At 32.0% G+C, this 23,961-nt stretch overlaps 1 protein-coding gene across 2 annotated transcripts in view; it reads left to right on the forward strand.

The window, feature by feature from the left end:
- The window catches only part of LOC129219355 (matrix metalloproteinase-16-like), a 118,837-nt gene that overhangs the window by 14,176 nt on the left and 80,700 nt on the right, over positions 1-23,961 (forward strand). For both annotated transcript variants that reach the window (XM_054853725.1, XM_054853726.1), the window contains exon 2: positions 22,566-22,695. In XM_054853725.1, the coding sequence (XP_054709700.1) occupies positions 22,566-22,695 (130 nt within the window). The remainder of the gene's footprint in view (positions 1-22,565; positions 22,696-23,961) is intronic.

Here is a 23,961-nt window from a genome sequence, read left to right on the forward strand (position 1 = left end):
ACTTTCCCCCCAAGTTTTTGTTGAGGTGGGGAGTTTTTTCTATTTCTTTTTTTTTTCTTTCAGTGTTATACCCCAAAAGCGTTGCAAAGAACACCACTGCATACGAAAAATAATTATGTATGGGGGTTTAATTAGAGGGCAATATTGAGAGGGTATCTTATAATCACGCAAAACTTTCATTCAAAAATCAAATGATTTTTCTTGTATAATAGTTTCCACAGCAACTTTTTGTGCTTTATAGCTTTAAAAAAACACGGAAACAGAAGTGCAATAAAATCATAAAAGAACAGAATCAGAAAAAAAGAAATTCTCCAGTTTTCCGAATATTCAGGCTCGTTGCGGGATCGGAAGACATTATTCGATATCAATACATTTTTCTTTCGCTTTTTTTTTTTTTTTTTTTGAACCTTCATCAATCACAACTTTTTTGCCGTATTTTCCCTATAGCATTAGAAAAGATTTTGAAGCAAAAATCTTTAAAACTCACTATGTTGAATCAGAAATGTTGAAATTCTCCTTTTTTTTTTTCGGATTTTCGAGCTCGTTGCGCGATCGGAAGATATTATCCGATTTTTTATAAATATTTCTTTTTTTCAAACCACCCTAGTACTTATTTATTTCTATTGATAAGTATTCTTTCAACTTTGCATGTCACGGAATCATTAAAAAATTAAAAAGTCACAGCTGTCGCTATTTTTTAAGTTATTCAATTCTATTAAAACATCGGTCATTAAAGAGAAATTTCACAACTCGAAAATTTTATCCAAGTCTTGTTATCCAAAAAAATTATTAAAACTGATGAAAGGGAGAAACAACATTCTTTTTTTTTATCCGATGAATCTGCTTATTTACATTATATCGCTATCGGGGAGAAAAAAGTAAATGCACTTCTCTGTTTACAATGACCTAATATGTTTGCATCGCTCATGACGAAAATCGGCCTTTCAATCTCTGGTGTTTATTGAAAAAGCAAGTAACAAAAAACTGCACTCGCACTGGACAGTTATCAGAAAATGAAATCCACGAGCGGAAACAAACGTGACTTTCGTATAAAATACGATGTTTTCAACTGCCTTCGGAAAAAGTAATGTGCGTATGCCCCAATCAATGCTCTTTGAGATATGTGAGCTTAAATTATTTCTTTGACTGTTACGTAATTGCTGGCAATTCCTGTGTAATTATCATTAGGCAAAGCAAAAATTAAAACATACAGTGTGGATGAAGCAGTATTTCAGTTGCAATCCTCGTGGGAGGAGCTGTTTGACCTTGAAAGATAACTTGTGAGGAAATCTTCGGAACTACGTGACTGTTTTTAATTTACAAGGTAAAAAAAAAAAAAATTCTACACACTATGCAAAAAATCCCTCTTTAATTTATTGACCCTCCGTTTTTCCAATATTTGAACTCTAATCTACTTCCGTCATTAATAGATTTTTGCCTTTCCAAAAAGCTTTCCTACTGAACAAGGAAAGGATAATAAATGTTAACAAACGCAGATTGTATTTTACAGCTAATGACCTTCGAAATGGATACTAATCAGTTTAATTACCATTTTTATAATGTTACATTACACGTTTTTTATCGTTAAACAAATGCATTACCTATTTTCGCATTTTATTTTCTACGCGTAAAAAGGAAAATATATTAACATTACGTTAAAATTTATTATATTTTTGCATCTATCGCACTGCTTGTTCAACAGTAGGTTTTTCTGAACTCATGTGGATTTCAACATTTGATAAAATCTTGATACAGTAGAGTCCCGAAAGCTCGACCTAATGTTGACCGAAAAGGAACCGAATTAGAAAAGATTCCGGATTATCGGGTATGCGCACTCAATATGTTTTTTCCGTGCGGGGTGTTTTTGTCCTGCCAATATATGGCCGAGTGTTTTGGAATCGGTCGTGTTATCGAGTGCCGAGTCTTCAGGTCACTAATGTTGTTGATACGGTTCGACTCCCGTAAGTTGAGATCTGAGCTTGAGAGTGATTTCTCTCGATGAGATCATTTGTTGGAGAAAGTTATTGGCACTGAGAGAAATTGGGTTAGCTATGATGATGGTAGAGCAGCCAATAACATTTCCTTTCAGCAGTTTTGTTAAGAACGAACTTGCAGGGGCTCAACTTACTGAAGCGGAAATATACTTTGGTTGTAACCTAAACGATCGACCAACTCGTGCACTCGTATTTAACGGAACTGCCTAGGCACGAAGTGTACCGGTTGACCGCTGGGGCAAACATCCATCCCACTTACCATGATTCAACCTGGAACACTGACTCGGACCCTTCCACTGTACCGGCTATAGGACACAGTCATCTCTAACATATTCAATCTGTTTAATTCGACCGAATCTATATACCAGTAGCACAGCGAGAAGTCACATTATGGGTGATGGGGCGAGGGAAATTTCTTGCCCCTGGTTGTTAAAAGTCGATCGAATCGAATGCGATGGATTGTGTTACACTATTTCGTCTGCTTTAACGTTGAGTTCGTGCTTTTCAGAATTTATTTGATTTCATCTATAATTAAGCCAGCCATGGGATTAAGAATGAAAACCATATTGAAGAAGCACTAAATATAGGATAGGAAGCAATTTCGAGCAAAATAGGTGATATGGGGTGAATCAAGTTTCTTTTTCTTCGAAAAAGGAAGAACAGAGAACGAAAATGAAAACAAAATGATGTTTGTGATTGCACAAGATCATTTTAAACTGGTTATGGGGGGGGGGGGGGTAACAGTATCCAAGAAAAGGCCTCAAACGCAGGCGTATATAGATTGCACTGGTTATTGAAACAAAATGATATCATTTGTTGGAAGAACAAATGATTGCTTAACAAAATGCAAATTGTTGTTAGTGATAAGTAGTTTGATTTTAATGTGAACCCAACTGACATGCACAAACAATTTATTAGGATATCTATTTGAAAATATTACTTTAAAAATGAGCAAAACTATCCGGTCAAGGGGGTAAAGTGGTTATAAAATCCAAGTTTTTCAAATTAAGTGGATAATACATAAAAGAAATTTTTTAAACACTTCAAACATTTTTGTTGTTATTTTAGATTGCATTAATAAAGAACACCGTACATTGAATTTAGGGAAAAATATTGATTTAAGCAGTCTTATAACACTCTCATTTCCCAATGTATTTATAACCACTTTACCCCATGAAGTGGGGCAAAGTGTTTTTCATTATTTTGATCATGATAGATTTTACGCATTATTTGGACATTTAAGAGAGGAAGGAGATATCTTTTATTGATCGTTATCATAATTTTAAAAAAGTTTCTGCTTGTCCCGACTTACTCTTATTGAAGCAAATTGAAAAGATGGCATTTTGTAGTCAGAGAAAGTGCATCGGATGGTTAAAGTCAAAGGCAAGCATTTTGTTTCAATTTATAGGAAATGAAACGCATGAAACGGAAATAAGCACGGTTAGGATGAAAAGAAAAATAAACATTTAGATCGAATTTCTCTCCGTTTAATCAGGTTTTGATGCACCCTGTCCGAAATAAACCGAAGGTCGTTTTCATTTAGAGTCGAAGTGTTTTTAATACGCTGAAAGGAGGAGGAAGTATTGGTTTTCAGAATATTTATACACATCAATGTCAAAATGGCCAACCCGCGGCTCGCGAGCCACAGTGTGGCACGGTGGAGTATTTTCAGTAGCACGCGAAGGCATTTCAAAACAATTTTAAAAACAGATTAAAAATGTCGTTTCCAGGAACTTGGTCAAACTCTGAAATATATATCCGAAGAAGAATATTAAAAACTTACTTGTGGTTAATTTATATTTTATATATATCGTGATAAATATAATAATGCCAACAATATGGTTCAAGATCCGTGCTGTGATTAGCCCCAGCGCCAAATGCGATAAAAATCGTACATTCGGCGAAACAAATTCTCAGTTGACGAAAATATTGGCGAAAAGGAAATTTTCCAAAATTTCTATACAAAAAGAATAAGCCTCGGTCTTTAAAATTATGTTAAAAGATAGTTAAAAATTCCGGTAGAAAAAATAAACCACGTCAGAAAAGTGTCTTATTTATCTTAAGTGCATGCTGTGTTTTTTAAAACCGGAGTACAAGTGTTTGCATTTTATACTTTTTAAAATTATATTTTGTTCTCAGATGTGTTAAAATTTGTATTTGACTAAGCTTTTAAAATTTGGCCGAAATAAGCCGAAAAATTTTTTTTTTCGAAATCAATTTTTGGATAGTGCGCAAAAGTTGCGTAGTGAGCTAGTTAGCACTCACAAAAAATTTCTTGGATATTAAAAAATATCTAGCCGGCGCTATTTGACACTGAAAAACCGAAAAAAAAGAGAAAAATCAATTTTTGTCGAAATTTTTTTTTAAACTAAATTCCAAATATTTTGCTCTAATGCACCGAAAATGTTATATACTGAGCCAGTTCTAGCCCATAAAATGTTTCATTGAATTTAATGAGCATTTGACCACTCCTTTCCGACATCAAAAATTGGAGAAAAATGAAAAAATATTGAATTTCTTTAAAAACCAATGTGAAAATTATTTTTCAAAATTAAATCATAGACTAATTAATTAAATAGCACTATTAATCATAGTAATTATTATCACGCAATAGTATCATACATTTTTCTAGAATTACATATAGAGATAATAAAATTTTGAAAAAGAAATTTTCAAATTTGATTTATAATACCTCATGCATAATGAATATTATTTTTTGGAATAATATTGTCCCTTGTTATCAAATGATGGAAGTTCTTTCCTAGCTTGAAGTTAGGCACGAATGTATCCATCTCGTGCAGTTTCACCACGAACTTTTATTGCAGCTTCGGTTATTAGTTTCACACAACGTTTCACAGCTTGCGTGTGACAGAGAAATTTCTCGAAAATGAACTCTGTAGGCTGTTCTTTGCACATTTCTTTCAATTGTTGGTCTCCGAGATGTATTGTAAGAGGTGGCTCTGTTACAACACAGTTTGCCCAATCAACATAATCAACGGCTTCAAAATTGAGTTTAGGATGCTTAAAAAATCGTACACCATCCGAGCTCTTGTTTTCTTTTTAATCTTTTCATAGCCATTGCATCTTCGATTGTACATAGGAAAGTGTTCTGCATTCTTCCGAAGCAGTCGTTGCACTTTCCAAAAAAGTGAACTAGCTCAATTTTCCGGAAATTTTTATTCTTTGAAGCTTAGCATTTAATGTATTAGCAATGAAATACAAAATTAACAATATTGAGCTCATAAACACTCATGATTTAGGTGAATTACAGCAACTGCTTCCACTATGATATTAAAAAAAAAAATGATTCGATAATCCATTTAATTATGTTTATTGATTTCGCACTACATAGTTTAAGCTCGAGATTTCCAGCAGATCTTCAATGAATTATCAATTTGTTTTCTTATTTAAAGAGACAAAATTCTTTCCGTGTACTATTAGTACTTGGAACCCACAAACCTTATTTCTTCCCCTAAAGCTACCACAATGATGGCTTGCAATCGTGTTTTGAAGACAAACTGGATATTAAATAATAATAATAATAGTAATCAAGCAAAAGTTCAAATACAACTTTTACTGATGAAAATACAGGCGTCGCTCGTATAACACGGTATTTCTACAACACGGTTTCGATATTACACGGTACCAAATTTGCGATTATTATAACACGGTTTCGATATTACACAGTACGAAACTTGAATTTAATACTTCATAGTTTTGATGTAACTCGAATGTTATATTTATAAGAGATGGAATTTAATTTTTTTAATACATTCTGTTAATGGTTGATAACTCTAATAAGTTTTCACTTTGTTTTTATGAAACTTGGTTTCGACATAACACGGTACACATCTCTTGATTTACATAATTTCTAAGTCTCGTATAACACGGTTTCGATATAACACGGAACACGGTTTCGGTATAAAAATGATACATCTTAATCTGATTTTTCTCATGCACATTCATAATTAGTATTAAAAATAAAAATTAGCATTAAAAGTGTTATTTTTTAAAAAGTCTCGCATAACACGGTTTCGATACTACACGGAACGAATTAACCGTGTTATACGAGGGACTCCTGTATTTATAACTAATATTCAATACAGCGCAAAGACCTACATACACACTATAACACAACAACGGTTACACCTATTACTGTTAAACCAACCGTTACAGCTATTTTTAGCAGTATACTGAACGTGAATAGATTTACTGAGTATATTTATTATTTTTTGGCTAAACAAGTTAGAGTTATATGAAAGATATAATTGACTCTCAGAAATAAAATCATTTATGAAACTTTTTGAAAAAATTTTTTAATGTTCTATTGTATTAGAATTCCTAAATAATTTAATTTCATGATTTCACTTTCTTTGACCATACCGCTTAATAGCTGTGGAGAAAGGCGTTTTTTTAATAGTTCCTAAAAGTATAATCAGGGTATATCTCCCCACCCAAAAAAAAAAAAACATGTACAGGAAATGTACTTGTTACATTTGGAAATAACAGTCAATGGATACAATCAAAGACTTATTTTTTGACGATCTTCACATCAGTTCTTTTGTATAGAGCATGTTTCTTCCGAAAAAAATTATTCAACTGAAATAAACGCTAAGATACGCTTCGCTGGAATGAATAAAAAGAGAGCTTTGAAAACATTAACTGTTTTTTTTACACCAGCTAAAAAAACGCCGCTTCTTCCTTTCCAAACAATTAGTTTTACATCCTATGATTAAATATGGAAACAGAAATGTGAGATTAAAAATGGAAGTGTTAGAAGAAACTGGGTTTTCCCTCTTACAGGCAATTAATGGCAAAAAAACTTGTTAATAATCCCTTTCACTATGAATGTATTTAAGTAAGAAAAGCGGATGATCAAAACGCTTTTTAAGAAGACAATCCGAAAAGCGTACATTATACGCATATCGTTCTACTTATCTATATGGACAGTTCTTTAGAAAGATGCAATAGGGAAGTTGCAACCTATTAAATGTTCATATTTGGGCTATTGGATATTTTTAATTGACCCTCAAAACTAAAAAATTCACCATCGCCGAATTTTAAAACACCGTGATTGATTTTTAATGAATTTTTAAAAATCCACGCGCAAAAGTGCGCTCTTCTAAAACGTCACGAGCTTATGTCACAGGGCACTAATGGGCAGCCTTCCGCCGAAGATCCCTTGTTTTCACTACGGACATTTTGAGCGCGCTGATATTTTTATTTTTTAGAAATTCAATAATCCTTTTGAACACACTATGGCGGCCGGATTCGTTAAAGCACAATCTAAATAATCTTCCTCAAGTAACATCAATGATAATATTCGGATATTTCCGAGAGGATGAGAGGTTTAATGTTCTAGAAACGCGAGGAGCTAAATGCGAGGAGATAAGCCTTTTACGTTTCGTGTTCGAAGTCGAATTCACGTCCTTCGGTTTCTCCCCTATCGGTAGAGCGCATGACGTCACTTCCTATGCCATCTGACGTCACAAGCGCTTGAACTTTAAAAATTAATTTAAAAAAAAAATACTTATCGTATCGCAAAAAATTTTTCACCATACATGTTACTCTATCATATAAAAATAAAATTGAAAAATCGAAAACTTCCCTATTTCATGTCCAAGGCTCATAGCAAACTTAGAAAACCTCCATTTCTTTGACAATTGTTATTTGTTTGTCACCATCTAAAGAGCACAATACTAGGCATTTAACTGCTAAATAATATTTATTTATGTGGAGGCTTCATAACAGTACTAAAATTCCATTACCATCCACTGTCCCTCCTTAGAGTTTTCGTTCTTAATGATCCACCAAGATAGCAAAAAAAAACTGAAATGCATCTTTAAAATAGATTTTTACGATGCCTCAAGTATTCTAATTTCAAATCAAATATCTTTTTCGCTTGATTGCATACAGTATTATGTTTCTCGCATAGTTAAAACTTGCCCCCTGCATTTTGCGTCATTACCATCCAACAGTTTTACTAGCTGTCATGATCACTAGATGCTATGCAACTGGCAGTTCAAATAACTTTCAGTTTTAAAGCAGCCATCATAACTTTGTTGATAAAATAAGAATTTTGTGTGTGAAAATTTCTGCTTCTTGGTTAGATGTATTTAATATCAAATCTAAGAAAAAAATACTGCTGTCATTATCATTATTACTCATAATAACTACTTTTAATAATATTGTGCAATTTCATTCTTTTTGTGCCTATTTTAAGGAACCTTTGCTAAAAACATGCAAACTTTTAACAAAGGTTGCTATATTTTATGTCTTGTCAGGTGAAACATGTTAAAATGTCGTTACCATCCAGCGCAAAAGTTGTAAACATGTGGATGATATTAAAACACTGAGGATAAAATGATATTAAGAGCATTATTTCTAATTTTTTAAATGCTTAATTTTTGAAAGTTAATTTTTGAAATTTTGAGGCTTCATTTCATCAGTTGAAAAATTTCAATACTTTAGCATATTTAGTATATATTTATTCTGATTTTAGGTGATAAATTTATTTAAGTATTAATTAAAAAATTGATTCGTGAATCCAAATCGCAAAAACTGAGAAAAATAATCTGCATAATGACATAGCTTATCAAATTTACAAAATTAACCCGCAATGTCTCTAAACTTTATGAAGTTGTTTTGTGATCTTTTGCAGTTTAACAAAAATACATATTTTGTCTTATTAAAAAATTTCAAACTACATCCTTTTTAAAAAGTTAGGAACACAAAATAATACTTTTCTGGAGAGAATTCCCCATATGTATATACAGAGTGGTCATAAAATAACTTGAGATGTTTCAAACCCTCTAGCAAGGGAAGTATTGGACAAAACATTGGCAAATTTCATGGGCATGCATAGATGACCATGGAATTCGATTTCTGTAATAAGAAAATGGTATAAAATTCGCCACAAGGAGAAATTTTGGAGTTAAAAAGGGAATAAATATTGATGGGATAAACGCCAACTGATAAAATATGCAATTTGATTTACAACCGATGATTTTTTTTAATGAGGTTTAATATGACCCTTATGAAGAATTCATTTTATATTAAATCAATAAATGGGTTGTGCTGTTCCAGTATAGAAATTAATGAAATTTGATTTATTATATTGCAATATTCTGTACTTTAAACAGCCCCCCCCCCCTCCATGAAAAACTTGATTCCTGAGATGTAGCTATTTTTTGTTCCGCTCGCGAAAGAGTAAAATTTAACCTTTTTGATCCTTTTTTCAAGATCTCAAGCGAATTTGTTTAAATTATTAAGAAGATCAAACATGGATTATTATAAAGCCAAACAAATGAACTTTTATTTGTGCGATTAAAGTTAAGCCCAAATAGAAACTTTCTGGCGCTAAATCGTGTTTCAAAAATTGCCATGTTCGTAATTTTAAGCATAAAAAAGTCGATGAAGGACCTACAGTCGGAGGCTAGTTTTTTTATGTTGCTCTTCATTTTGCAAATCGTGGTAGCCGCTTATGTGAATCACGTTTCTTTTAAACAGTTTTGATTCCATAAAGTGACTGATTCAATACAGCATCTAATTCAATAAAGCTAGATTTTATTCTGTTTTTGAAAATTTGATTTCATTAAAGCGGTTGGTTCGATTAACCGGCGTCCACTGTACTAGACCCATAGAAAGGAATAGGCTGATACTGGTAGTTCTTTATCATGAAAATTGCTTAAACTTGAGCAGGGGTGTCCACCCTCTAAGGGCAAGAGCGCACGCCCCCTACATATCGTGAAGACCCCTCCCCCCCAAAAAAAGTAAAAAATGCCGCTCAAAACAACCCCCCTAAAAATTTCAATGGCGCAGTATGTGCTATGACCCCCCCCCCTCCCCTAGGTGGGCACCCCTGAACTGGATAAAAAATGAAAACTGTGCCTTTTTATCCACTTCTTATATTACCAATTTTCTGTAATCTTTAATCTTTTATGAATGTCAGTGCAGAAAGTGAAATCTTCATGATATTTTCGTATACAGAATGCAACATTGAGAAACGAAACTGTTGTTTCAATACCTTGACGTCAATTCCTTGACGATTTTTCGTTGGTCAAGGAAATTATACTTTGTTGGTATTTCTTATAATTTCTTGCTTTTTGTTGGGCTTTAAAAGATTTTGATATTTATCTCAGCAATTTCTTACTTTTTCAATACCTATCTTCATGAGATATACTGAACATTTTTAATTAACATTAACATCACAGTTTTTTGAAAAAAAAAAAAACACTTCAACAATTGTAGTCATTGCCGACTTTGATTATAGCATTGTCATTTTTATTTTGGACTTCAATAATAAATGATATTTTATCAGCTTGAGATCAGATTATTTTATCAAATAATTTAAATGAGTTTAGAAATTGACTGCTAAATTATGTTAGTGTAGCATGGTTTTCATAGTAAAAATGTGGGTCAAACAAGATATGTGTCTGCAAATGTGTCTTAAATGAGTTCTTTTCCAGAATTATAGTCATAACAATGTCACTGCGTAGCCTTAATACTTCTAAAAATTTGTTTTAAACTTACAAAAACGGAAAAAAATATAATTTTTTCATTAATTTTTATGAATTTTGGGAATTGAAAGGTGATCTATAAGCAGAAAAATCAATTACTTTTCTTGAATAGCAGTATCCGATGCAACCTTTTTGTTCAATATAAATTACAAAATTGAAGCAATTTTTTTTAATCCCAAAAAACGAAGAAATTGTTTTTTTTAAATTAAATTTTCAGGCTAGTTTCGCAATCAGAAAATGCCATACGATTTCCATAAATTTTTTTTTTTTTTAAGTCTTCATAAAAAAAACAACTTTTTCGTCCAACAGTATAATAAAAAAAAACACTGAAGCAAAAGTAAGAAAAATTACAAAAAATAATAATAATAATAATAATAATAAAATGTGAAATTTCAAATTTGATCAAATTTTCAGGCTCGTTGCGTGATCGGGAGCTGTTATCCGATTTGAATAGTTATTTCTCATTTGTCTTTCAAGTCTCCACCAATCACAACTTTTCCGTGCTATATCAACTCAAAAATGTATTTTTTTTTCGTACCACCCTACCGTGCTGCCGTGGCCAGGAAAAGGGCAGTAACTGCAATTTTCCCTTTTGTTTTTGTATTTTTGTTACACATTGCACGTTAGCTTTATTGTAGAAACTAACTTATTTGGATTTCACTGGAAAAAAAAAAGTGCGAAAAAAAACCGTCCAATTTCTACGTTTCCTTATTGTTAATATTGAATCCGAAACGCGTTTCTTCCAATATCTCGAAAACTTATTTCTGCAGATACTGCCGTTTAGTTTATATCTTATCAAACTTTTACATGGAAGTAACTAGACGTGCTATCAAAATAAAAATCTGAATAAGGTTTTTCCTGATTCATCAATGGATTCAAATTTTATCTGAAAGTAAGATCGGTCTTCCATCTATATCTACAAAAGGATATTAATAGGAAATTAAGTGCAAAAAAATGAACGTTTTGTGTTTGCCACTAGGCGCATTGAGGGCAATGTACCCATATTTATTCATGTCTCTCTTCGTGAAAGCGTTTTTGGCACATAAGATTTTGTGCATCAACTTCTTTTATTACAATTTCGGTAGGGGACGAAAATACATACATCATATTTGCCAATATGCTGAATCCCTGCTCTACGTGAGCTGAACCTTACAGAGCATAATGCTCAAATCATTCCTTACCTGAAACAAATATATCAAATGTAACTGAATAAACACATTCTAATAAATCAAAAATAAAAAAATTTTGAAAAAAAAAATAGAACCGACTTCAAAATTGCTCTAAAAAGTGAAAAATAATTTTATTCTTTAAACACCATCGATAATGCTTTTAAACATAATTTTTGAAGTTGGCGCAAAAACAAAACGTCAAATCCAGTGTAACCATGTTTCGTTCTTTTTTCTTTTTTCTTTTTTTTTTTTTTCAGAAAAGCATCCAAAGTTACGAACGAAACATTTATATCGTTATTCAAATATGCTGTCATCAATGCATAATGTATGTGATAGTGAAGAAACTGGGCCTGGTTAAATTTATAGTTATATTTGAGTTATGGCTGTGAATGATTTTATCTATCGTTTTTGCGCCAACTTCAAAAATTATGTTTAAAAGCATTATCGATGTGTTTAAAGAATAAAATTATTTTTCACTTTTTAGAGCAATTTTGAAGTCGGTTCTATTTTTTTTTTTTTTTTTTTTTTTTTTCAAAATTTTTTTATTTCATTCTGTTTAGTGTAAATGTAGGTATTTCAGAAATAGTAAGAAGTTACCATCACGAACCTTCATTTTTTTCTTAAAAATGCTCCATACTAAAAAAAAAAGAAACTATTGACACGCGTTAAACTTTAAGCGATTGGCACTAAAAACATATCTTTGTTCCTCCCTGAAAATCATGCGTAGTTAATTTAATTATAACTATTTAAGTATTTTGTTTTTCCTAACTAATTTACATTTCACAGCATCTAAGTTACTCATGACGCAATCCTGTATTTTCTTACTTAGCCCCGATCATCTGTTATCGGCATAGATGATAACGATAAAAATACTACAGAGTAGTTGGGGCAAACCTAATGGTAGCATTGTGAAGGCTAAGCAGATCCTAATCACTGCATCACCTCGCTTCCAGATTAGGTTTACCCCTGCTATGGAGCAATAGCACTGAAGAAAGAAAGATTTTGATAATTCACATAGGGTTACTATAAATCAGCAGGGTTACTAAAATAAAATTATTTACGCCAAAAATGAGACGACAGCGCCAGATTCCCCATTATCGAAATATCCCTTGAAGAAATTTGATGCTTGCTTCAGAGAAGCCTTCATTCAAAATTATCATTACAATTACTATTAATGTTACTGTTGTATGGCACCAAACTTTCATAACAATGGGTTTCATATTTAATCTAATAGGGAAATTGCATGAAATTTATTGTTTTTTGCCCATAACTTTTTTTCTAAATGACAAATATGGTCAAACAAAGTAATGGGACCTAAGTTGAGCCATCCCCTATCCATTAAAAAAAGAATCATCAAAATCGGTTCACTAGGTGAGACGCTGTGAGTGGACAAACAAAAAACAAAAAAAACATACATACGGTATGAACTGATAACCGCCTCCTTTTTGAAGTCGGTTAAAAAGAGCATTTACAAACGTGTTAGGATAGTTTAAGTTGTCAAAAATCAGGAAAAGTGCTCCCAAATGGCAACGCAGCGTACTACACTCATGAAACTAATACACAAATAAATAGTGTTGTTGACCACAACATGAAAAAATATCACCGGTGGCTACTGTACATTACTCAATGTGGCCAATGACTCGAATTGGTCTCCAATGTCTCGACAGCAGCCGGAATATCTTTGTAGACTTTTGCTTTTAGGTAAATAATGAGGGAAAAGAATTGTTTTTATATATCCTTCTCTGCGGCATTTCTGCCATTAATCGACGAGCAGCCCAATAAGAGGAGGAAGTATAGAAATTTAAATAAAATTCAGCGTACTTAAAGCTGTCGTTTAAAAACTTTAAAATAATGGACCAGTTCTTGAGGTGACCACCGTCCATCTTACCCTGGCGACACCGAGGACAACAGGACGAATCCTTCACTCCAATTATATGCAAAAGTTTTTTCAAATATCATGTCCAGTGAATACACGAAAACAAGCCACTCGAACAGACCGAGACAATGAATTGGGGATTTTATTACTATTATTGACAGGGAATTCCACTTTCTACCCTACAGCTGCGTCACTGTCACCGTATTGAAGAAATCACGTTTTTTTTTTTTTTTTGGTTTGTTAAAAACAATTTCGTGTAATGTTACGCAGAGGCAGAGGAGTATCTATTTGGGTCGTAAGATCAGAAGCGTCCAAACGGAAGGGCACTCGAGGTCAGTGTGACCTCCGAAAAATTTTCTTATTCGGCAAATTTTGGCTGACGATTCGGCAAAAAAGGATCATTCGGCAAATTCGGAGTTCTGTTCGGCAAAACTATCATCATTCGCGAAATTTGGTGCTCTGTTCGGAGTTCCCACTGAGAATTTCCGCCCTCGCAAAAATTTAAGTTCGGGAGGCTCCGGTATATGATATCCAGTCTTAGCAAGTTAGAGGAAAAAGTACACCCAAACCTCTTTTTGTGCGGTTTATGAAAATTATTTATAAAACGAGTGGAAATTATTTATAAAAAGAATGCAAGGTAGTATCTTCAAGTGACGACAGATGCATCTCGATGCGAAGTCACTGTGACCTCCCAAAAAAATTCTTTATTCGGGAAATTTTTCGGGAGTCGACAAAATTATCGTCACTTGGTTCATTTTGATTTCGTTTAAATATAACATTTTGGGTTATTTTCTACGTGAGACTTTTTTTATGCGGTCCCTATCCACCGCATTAAAAAAAATATTTTTTAACTGTGTTGCGAAAACAACTTTTTAAAACTAATGGTGAAGTTTCGAGCAATTGTTTTTTATGCGATTTGTTTCGTGCAGTCCCTATCCACCGCATAAAAAGAGGTTTGGGTGTAGTTGCCATACTGCTCGTGAAACATGGCTTTATTGAGAGAGAAATTCAGTGAACAGCTCATTTCACGTTTCGGACCAGTAAGTTGGCCGTTTACATCGTGTGACAGAACATCTCTAGACTTTTCCTTTTGAGTTACCTAAAATCAAAAGTCTACCAGGATTTGCCGGCTATAATTGACACAGTAAAAGGCAACACTACTCGAGTCATTTGCCAAATGCCACTCAAAATGCTCCAACGCGTCATTGAAAGTTTTAATTCCAGAATTGTAATTCGTGGATTTTTTCCCCTCTTTATTACCTGATTATGCGTAAAATTATCAAACTTTTATCAATAACTTAAGAATTATGTTTGGAATGAAACTCATGATGGGTAAGTCAGATTACAATTCAATATTCACACAGAACGTTGATTAAACTGCTATAAAAATTGGCGACTGAAGTTACAGCTAACATTTGAAAGAAATTACATTCAAAAATAAATGTAACGAATGATTATTTCGCATTATAATAAAAATTACTCAAAAAACTTGATTTTTTAACTTTTTTTTTTTGAAAAAAAGTACTTTCCTGTAAATCTCTTTTTACTTTATATGTTTTTAAAGTAAAATTATCATTTTATTGGACATAATGCTCTTATAAGATAAGTGCAAAATTAAGAAAATATTAAATAATATGCTACTACAGTAGAGTATTTATAAATCCATTTGAAAGCTATAAGATAAAAAATATAACATGATAAAAAACATGCATAATTGCTTCATTATTTTTTTAATCGGAACCAATAAAAAACGCAAAAAATAATTCAGTAGCGAACGTTGTACCCACAAAAAGAAAGAAAGAAAAAAAACACAGAAATAAAAGAAGTTCGGCATTTTTAAATGGCGCTAATGATTTCCTGTGATTAGAAGAACATTCAAAACAAAACCATTGTGATAAAATAGAAAAAAAAAATATTTCCCTCAAACTCCGTACCAATGTTCTAAGTTCCGAAAAACCGCATTGAAATGCAGAAGGACTGATACTGCCTGCGGTGAACGAGTTCCTGTTATTGTGCGACATAAACAGAATTATATTATTTAAAAAAAATTCCACGTAATAACAGTACAGTGTTGGTATGAATTAACGAAATATCTGAGGTTGTGGATAGCACAAACTTGTATATTAAGAACTGCAGAATAACCCTTCGTCAATCATTGGCGTCTGCATGTCAAGTCATATGGTGAGTCACTTGACCCCCCCCCCCCTCCTCCCCTCCTCCCCTCCTCTTCTTTTAAAATTCAGTTGTGAAAAAAAAAACAATAAAGACGCATGGAATCTTCTAAGAAAGAGGAACAAGTTCAATTGAAAATTTCCTGTTATTCAATGGCGTTATTATTCAATGAAGGGATATAAATAGCAAAGGTTAAAACACTCGTTCATTTTTATTTAATCACTTAAAAACGATGCTACTTATGCTATTCAGTGAGCAATTCGAGTTGCAGCAAGAAGGAGAACTTAACTTTATGGCTAAGGTCTTCGTCTCGTACCACATCTTATAAGTAAAGACTAGCCTGCGTTCCCGGCGTTGCACGGGCTACTTAAAAAATGAAAGAGCTGTTCAATTGATGTGTTTGTATTATTCTGACATCAGTTTCTAAAGCGCTAAGGAGTAAATAATTACGCGTAATGCAAGGTTTGCAAAACACCAGTAGAGCATATTTTTGGCAAAAACCTCTTTAACGTTAATCATATTTATCAATAATACAAGTTATGAGTATTTTCAATTAGCACAAAAGATGAAAATATATGCATTCTCAACTATAATATGTGCTCACTTTAAACTAAATTAAATCTGATAGAATATATCTGAAATATTTATGTACAATTACAATCAGCTTTTTACATAAAATGACACACACTTTTTTGTTGATTACGTGAAACTAAAGCACCAAGACTTATTAAATACCAATAAGCATTAATTTAATATCAAGCCATCAGATTCCAATTAAGCTTTAGTTAAAATCCTTAAAAACAATCTTTTTTGTTCAACTCTGTTTCACTTAAAGAAATCCAAACAATCTTAATTTAACGTGTTCTTTTAACGATACAAACTGTATTGCAAAAATCGAAACAGGAAGGAAAAAGAGATTTATTACAATTCGAAAACTCACCCATGTGACGGAAAAAAGTCCAACAAAATAAACATAATTAGTCGCACATCCTAAATGTACCCAAATATGGGGCCGGTGAATGATAAACTTACACTTCAATCAATAAACATTACTAAAGAAACATTTTTCATATGCTGAAAAGAGTTAAGAACGTTGAATGTGAAAAAATAAGAAAGGACAGACGATAAATGTCCGAATAGAGCAACCAATTTTAAACTAATTAAAAATGAAATTCTAGATGGAAACGTTGTTTTAAGATTTGGACAGCAGCCAAAAAAATCTCTTTTGACACAATTATTAGAATTTTATTTGCTCACCCATATGCAAAATGGCAACAGGAAAGAAATAAAAATTCCTGAATAGCGTTATGTTAATTAACGTTTTAATTAATATCTCCGCTAATTAAAGTCGTACAATTATGAGATTGGTCCTATTGTTTTCTTTGGAAAATTTCGAATTGATCGGTATTTCGTTTGACTCCCGATTCGCAGTGGTTCTCGAGAAGATCGATCTTCAGACAGACAGACAGACGGACGCGAACAGATTTTAATATTATAGTGGATGGATGTTAAAACCCTGGGAATTTTGAGAAATAAGAATCAGCCCGAGAATTTCGTGAGCTTTAGAAACTTTCGGGAAAGTGTAAAGCATTTAACAATACGTGACGTAAACAAGGAGTAAAGCTTTATATGCGAATTATAGTTTAAACTTCATCCAATTATGTTTATTATTAAATAGTTTAGAAGAAAAAATTTTCTTATTAATACAGCGGTAATTGAATTCTTTAAAAATTATTCAGAACGATTTTTCTTTCTTTTTTTTTCTTTTTTTTTTTGCATCAGTTCAAAATTTTACAATTTCTGTTATTTTGACGGATGGTTGAATTTTTGTTATTAAATTTATTTTAAAATGTTACCTTCCTTAAGCTGTACGTTTTCTTATTTTTCATAATTTGCTTTGTAAATATAATTAATGTTGTAGGATCCCCGCAATCAATAAAAGTCTCCAAGTAATAAATCGAATGGTGTTTTTGTAACATGAAAAACATACGTTAAAGTTCATATCAGTAAAGTTTATTTAGTTAACATTAAGTTTACTTTTATTTCAACTATTTTGCGCAATTTATCAAGTACATGCCGGGCAAAACGGATGGGGCAAAGTGAAATACTTCTTTCAATTACTTATTTAATTATTTATTATATAAATTACGTATTCATTTATTAATTAATTTATTTACACTCCTTCACTTAATAATTCACTTATTTATTATTTCATTCACATATTTTCTTATTTATTCATTATTTTATGCATTCATTTTTTTTCATACGTTGATTAATTTATTTTACTCATTTATTCGTTTATTGCTTCATTATTGACTCATTTCTATAGTCATTGTTTCATTTACTCAACTTCTTGATCAAAAATATTTTTAGCTATCAAATAGAAACTATTTTATTAGAAAAATATTTTATTTTTCACTTGTGCCCCATAAAAAAATTAAAAGAGCAGAATTTCCACTTTTTTTTTTTTTTTTTTTTGAAGGTACAAATTTACTGACAAAAATTAAAAATAATGCTTCAATGCAAGTTTTATTATAAAAGACACTGTTCTTTATTTGCAAACCATAATTGTCGAAAAAAAATTCTAATTTTTTACTTCCTTTTACAAAAAAAGAAGTATTGTATTCGCGAAAAAAAATTTCACTCAATAATCGGTCTTAATTTCTATTTTGCTCACCCCCGAATGAATGTTGGGCTTTTTTTTCCGACTCAACCACACGTGGATATATGCCTAGGAACGTACAGACACTCGAAATATCCATTTTGACCATCCCCGAGTTAATTACAACGAGTTTTCTCGTGACGTCTGTATGTACGTATGTATGTGCGTGTGTATCTCGCATAACTCAAAAAAGGTATGTCCTAGAAAGTTTAAATTTGGTACGTGGACTCCTAGTGGGATCTAGTTGTGCACCTTCTCTTTTGGTTGCATTCGGATGTTCCTAAGGGGGTCTTTTGCCCCTTTTTGGAGGGAAAACATTGTTAATTTCAATGTTAACTCAAGCAGTGATATAATTTGGCGGATACTTGACGATACATCGCCAGTCTTTTGGTCGCCAAGTTTTGTCGCCAACTTGGTGACAAATTTGGTGATTTTTTTTTAAATCTGGTTTCGATTTGGCCACTGTTGGTGATATTTAGAGAGTAAACTATTGAATCACATTAAATGGAAATAATGGGAAAATGATATTAAATTGGAGTAAAAGGAAGTCATGTGATGCACACATCAACTCGTTTAATTTGAAAAAAGGAAGTTATCTTGACTATTTCACTTTGCCCCACATTCCCCTACTTTAGGAAAAAATGCATGAAGAAAGAGTCCATTTATAAGCATTTATCGAATCACGATGGTGAAATTTTTGTTTTTTACAATATCTAATAGTACAAATAAGGAATATTTAATGGGTCTAAACTTCCATATTGGCACATCATTTGTCTGTAGTGTAGGTAATAGCATTGAAATAAGAATTGTTTTTGCATACGTGGTGATAAAATGAGAACTTATGAGTTCATTGTTACTTTGTTGGATTACTCAGGTTAGTATGTTACTACAAAAACAATTTAAAAAAAAAACAAATCTTGTTCTTTTTCAGGACCAAAACCATTAAACGTAAAGCAAAATATTAATGGTTATTTACATGGTTTTGCATAAAATGTTCAAACTTTTATCAAAAACTATCAATAGTTTAAGAACTACGTTTGAATTAAAAATCATGCTTTAGCAATAGGTTACAACCCAATATTCACACAAAATATTGATCCAATTGCAATTTAAATTTGCTAACAATATCTCTCGAAATTAAGCTTGAACTGCATCTCTGGAACAGGCGATTAAATTACAATTTGAATACATATATGACGGTTTTTTTTTTAGTTGATAAAAACTAAAGTTTAAAATGCATATGAAATGTTTCTTAAAAACTAGTTTAAAATACATACATTTTGTTTTAATTGAGTTATGTTGTTAAAAATAAATGTACATATATTTTTATTGAACTAATTTAAAAGCATCAATTAGTATTTAAAAATTACAATATTTTTAGGAAAGGTGGAATTTTTTTATACAAAAACTTTAATTTCGTCGTGCTGTCGATATGCTTTTTTCCCGCATATTTTACCATCTAACTTTCTCTATAATTTCATGTTTTAATTGATCAAAATAAACAGCCTAAATATTTCCCAAAATGTCATTGCCGTCCGTAACCAACTTTTAAGAAAAAAATCATCAACCGAACATAAAGCCAATCATTTGTTTTAATTCTTTGTTTTGAATCTAATTTAAAAACGCTATCCCGCTATTGTATTTCGTTTTATTTATTTCTTCGACATGCGAGATAACCTTGCATAAAAACCTGTCGGTACCTAAAAGAAGGGCGCTAAAAGGTTCGCGCAAGGTAAATGCTTGTTCTTAAGGTGGCCTTGAAACAAAAAAACACACACAACTTGTATTGACAGTTCCTCACAATGATGTTATTAACAGATTCTTTTTTTTTTCTCTCTTTCTCTCCCTCTCGTTTTCTCGATACTTCTCAGTAAGACAAATCGGAGTTCAGGTAATGCAAAATTCGATTCGACTCTTAATAAGCATCTAAACAACGAACTCTCGAAAAGTGCTAATTATGACAACATTGGAATTTAATTGATACATAGTTCATTTCCTTCTCTTTTCTTTCAAACAGTAGATCACAAAACGCGATAAAGCAGTGTTTTTGAAAGATTATTCGTTTTTTAATGAACAAGAATATATGTATGTTGCAATCGTGTCAAGCTTACATCGATTTAGGAACACGAATGAGAATTACGCTAAACTAAAGGAATTTGGCGGGGTTATTAATAATCATGTGTTTCATTTTTTTTTTTTCGATTTCTTTATAACTTTAAAAATCACTTTATTTCTTTCAGAAAAAATAGTATTTTCTTTTAAAGAAAAAACACAACGTATTTTGACAGTTCTTCACTGTGATATTATTAACAGTTTCTCCTTTTTCTCTCTCTCTTTTTCTCGATACTTCTCTAATAAGAAAAATCGGAGTTCACGTAACGAAAAATTTGATTCGACTCTTAGTAAGCATCTTAACAACGAACTCGCAAAAAGTGCTAATTATGAAAATATTTGAATACAGTTGATAAATGCTCCTTTCTTTTGAATATTAGATTAGAAAACGTGATAAAGCTATATTTTTAAAAGATTACTCGTCTTTTACTTCCTTTTTCAAAAAAGGAAGAATTGTATTCGCGAAAAAATTTTTACTCAAAAATCGACCTTAATTTCCATTTTGCTCACCCCCGAATGAATGTTGAGATTTTTTCGACCCGACCACCCGTGCATATGTACCTAAGAACATACAGATGTCCGAAATATCCATTTTGACAATTCCCGAGTTAATTATAACGAGGTTTCTCGTCGTGACGTCTGTATGTACGTATGTATGTGCGTATGTATGTCGCATAACTCAAGAACGGTATGTCCTACAAAGTTGAAATTTGGTCCGTAGACTCCTAGTAGGGTCTAGTTGTGCACCTTCCCTTTTGATTGCATTCGGGTTTTTCTAAAGAGGTGTTTTGCACCTTTTCGGGGGAATTGTTAATTTCGATGCAAACTTAAGTGGTGTTATGCTTTGTTGGACACTTTGCAATGTATCACCAGTCTTTTGGTCGTCAAGTTTTGTCGCGATTTTTTTTTCTAAATCTGGTTTCAATTTGGCCATTGTTGGTGATATTTTGAGAGTTAACGATTGAATAACATTAAAATTGCCAATAATGGGTAAACAACATTAAATTGGTGTAAAAGGAAGTCATGTGATGCACACATCTTTTTTTTTTTTTTTTTTTTTTTTTTTATGAGCGAAAGTCTGAGCATATTGCAATCGTGTCAACCTTACATCCATTTGCAAACAAGAATGGAATAATGTTAAACTAAATGAATGTGGAGGGGTTTTTATAAGCACGTGTTACCTTGATTTTCTTTCGTTTTTTTTTTTTTTTTCTTTTTCTTTTTTAATCATCAGAAGCAACTTGCTTCACAAAAAATACAATTAATTTTTGCTTTGTATTCCTTTCCTCGCGAGTTTACATACGGAAACAAGTTTTTCGAGAAGTAATCAAGCCTTGTAAACTAGCATTTTCTGGACGCATATTCGTTTTCAGGATATACTTAATTTTTCGCTGATAGATAATAACAGTAAGCAGTGCCATTCTATCTTTTGTGGGGCTGAAAAAAAGTAAACAGGAGGGCACTAAGAAGAGAGAGAAAAAGAGAATACATATACGCATCACTTATGCCTAATGCAGAAATGCACGAAACCACATATGCATTTGACATCGGGACAATTTTCGGACCTGCTTACTACTGTGAACACTTTTTTTTTTCGGATATGTCTTTTATCAAAAGCATTTGAAGTAAGTTTAATGGCGAAAGTCTCCAAAGTAGTAGGAAGTTAACACTTTTGAATGTCCACCAAAGTTCCCAAAGATTAAATGTCTTGGTTTCAAAATAAGCAGATAATTGTTACAATTTTGTGTAATATTTCCGTTGTATGTACTTTATAATTGGTTCTAATTGACTAAAAATATTGATAAGTGATCATATTTAAAAAAAAAAAATGGCTCTTGATTTGAAAAAAAAAAATTGCCGATCCCTGTGCTGAAACTGCATATTTTTTGCTACACATTTTTCAAATAACTTAATTTTTTATTATTATTACGTATAAAGATAATCAGAATACGAAATTTGCATCTGTTGAACAGGCATAATGTAGTTCAAGATATTTATACGACTCAAACAATAAAATGTTTTGTGTTTATTTATTTATTTATTTATTTATTCTAATTTCAGATGTACTTGCAAAAATTTGGCTACATCGACACTGCTTCAGACTCTTACAGAACAGGAGCCATTTTAGGACCAGATACCGTGGCGATAGCTCTAAAAGATTTTCAGAGATTCGCTGGCCTGAATCAAACTGGTAAGTCAAAATAAATAATGTTTTTTATGATTCGTTACTTGAAATATCAAATGGTAAAATTAGAAAGTAATTTATTCATAATCGATAGGAACAGACGTCCCTACTGATTTTCCTCCAAAGCATTAATGACCAGATTAAGAGAAAAGTACTGTTATCAAGCATTACTGAACAGAGGCAGTGGTTGGAAGTAGCGACGCTACTGTAGTAGCTACGTTTTTTAGTAGTGTGTAGTGTAGCGCATTACTTTTTAAAAAAAAGTAGTGTAGCAAGTAGTTCGATACAGAAAGAAATAGTAGTTAGTAGCGATTTCTGGAAACTACTTTTGAACAAACTTTTTAAAAAAAGAATCCTAGGTTCAAAAGAATTTGACTGGCGCAGATTACACAAGTACACCGTCAAATACAATGAGAAATATGACTCATAAAAATGCGAGCTGAACTCAAGTATATCCTTCTGACTACATAGTTCTGTTTGACGTCATTACTTTGTTTGCCATCGTAATTTTCATATTTCGCCAATATGTGTATTGAATAGAGCTTGACTTACAAAGAAAAGTATATGAATTAGCGATAACTGCCAATTCAGTAACTCCTTTGTTTTTTCTGGCTAGAATGTCCCGTGGATAAACGTTTTATACTCGTATTCTAAAGAGATTATTGTCACGATACTGTAAAAGCACTGAATTTCACAAAAATGAAGATATCGGTGATTTCGCGAGTTCTAAGAACAGACCGAAAGTCGAAAAACAAAAATATTTCGCGAGGCTTAAATTTTCGTGCTTACGACGGACATGCGAAAATCGCGAAAATTAAAATCTCGCGCGAAAATAAGTGCGTTTACAGTATTCACCAAATAAAGTAGTTTCTTTAAGTGTTATAGAAGAGGATGATATTGAACTGCTCTGGGCGGTTTACAATAAATACGAGCATTTTATATAAAAGTATGATAACGGATATTTTGGGGGGGGAGTAAAAATAAATAAAATATAATTCTTAGTAATTTTCCATGTTCAGATGAGCTATTTTATCAATCCTAATCCTTTTTTTTTCTTTTGTTCAATCCTCTTACGGTGTGTGTATTAGGGTGTCGCAAAAAAATCGAAAGTTGATTTTTCAAGTCGCATGCCTTGTTATATGTTTCCTTTTGCATCAAAGCAATGGGATCGTTTCCAAAATTTTAAAAGTTTTTTTTTTTTTTGTGAAAAAGCATGCTTTAAAACATAGGATTTAACAATGTTTTAAATAATTTGACTAAGTTTAATATTTT

This window comes from Uloborus diversus, chromosome 3, assembly GCF_026930045.1.
Source record: "Uloborus diversus isolate 005 chromosome 3, Udiv.v.3.1, whole genome shotgun sequence".
Lineage (NCBI taxonomy): Eukaryota > Metazoa > Arthropoda > Arachnida > Araneae > Uloboridae > Uloborus > Uloborus diversus.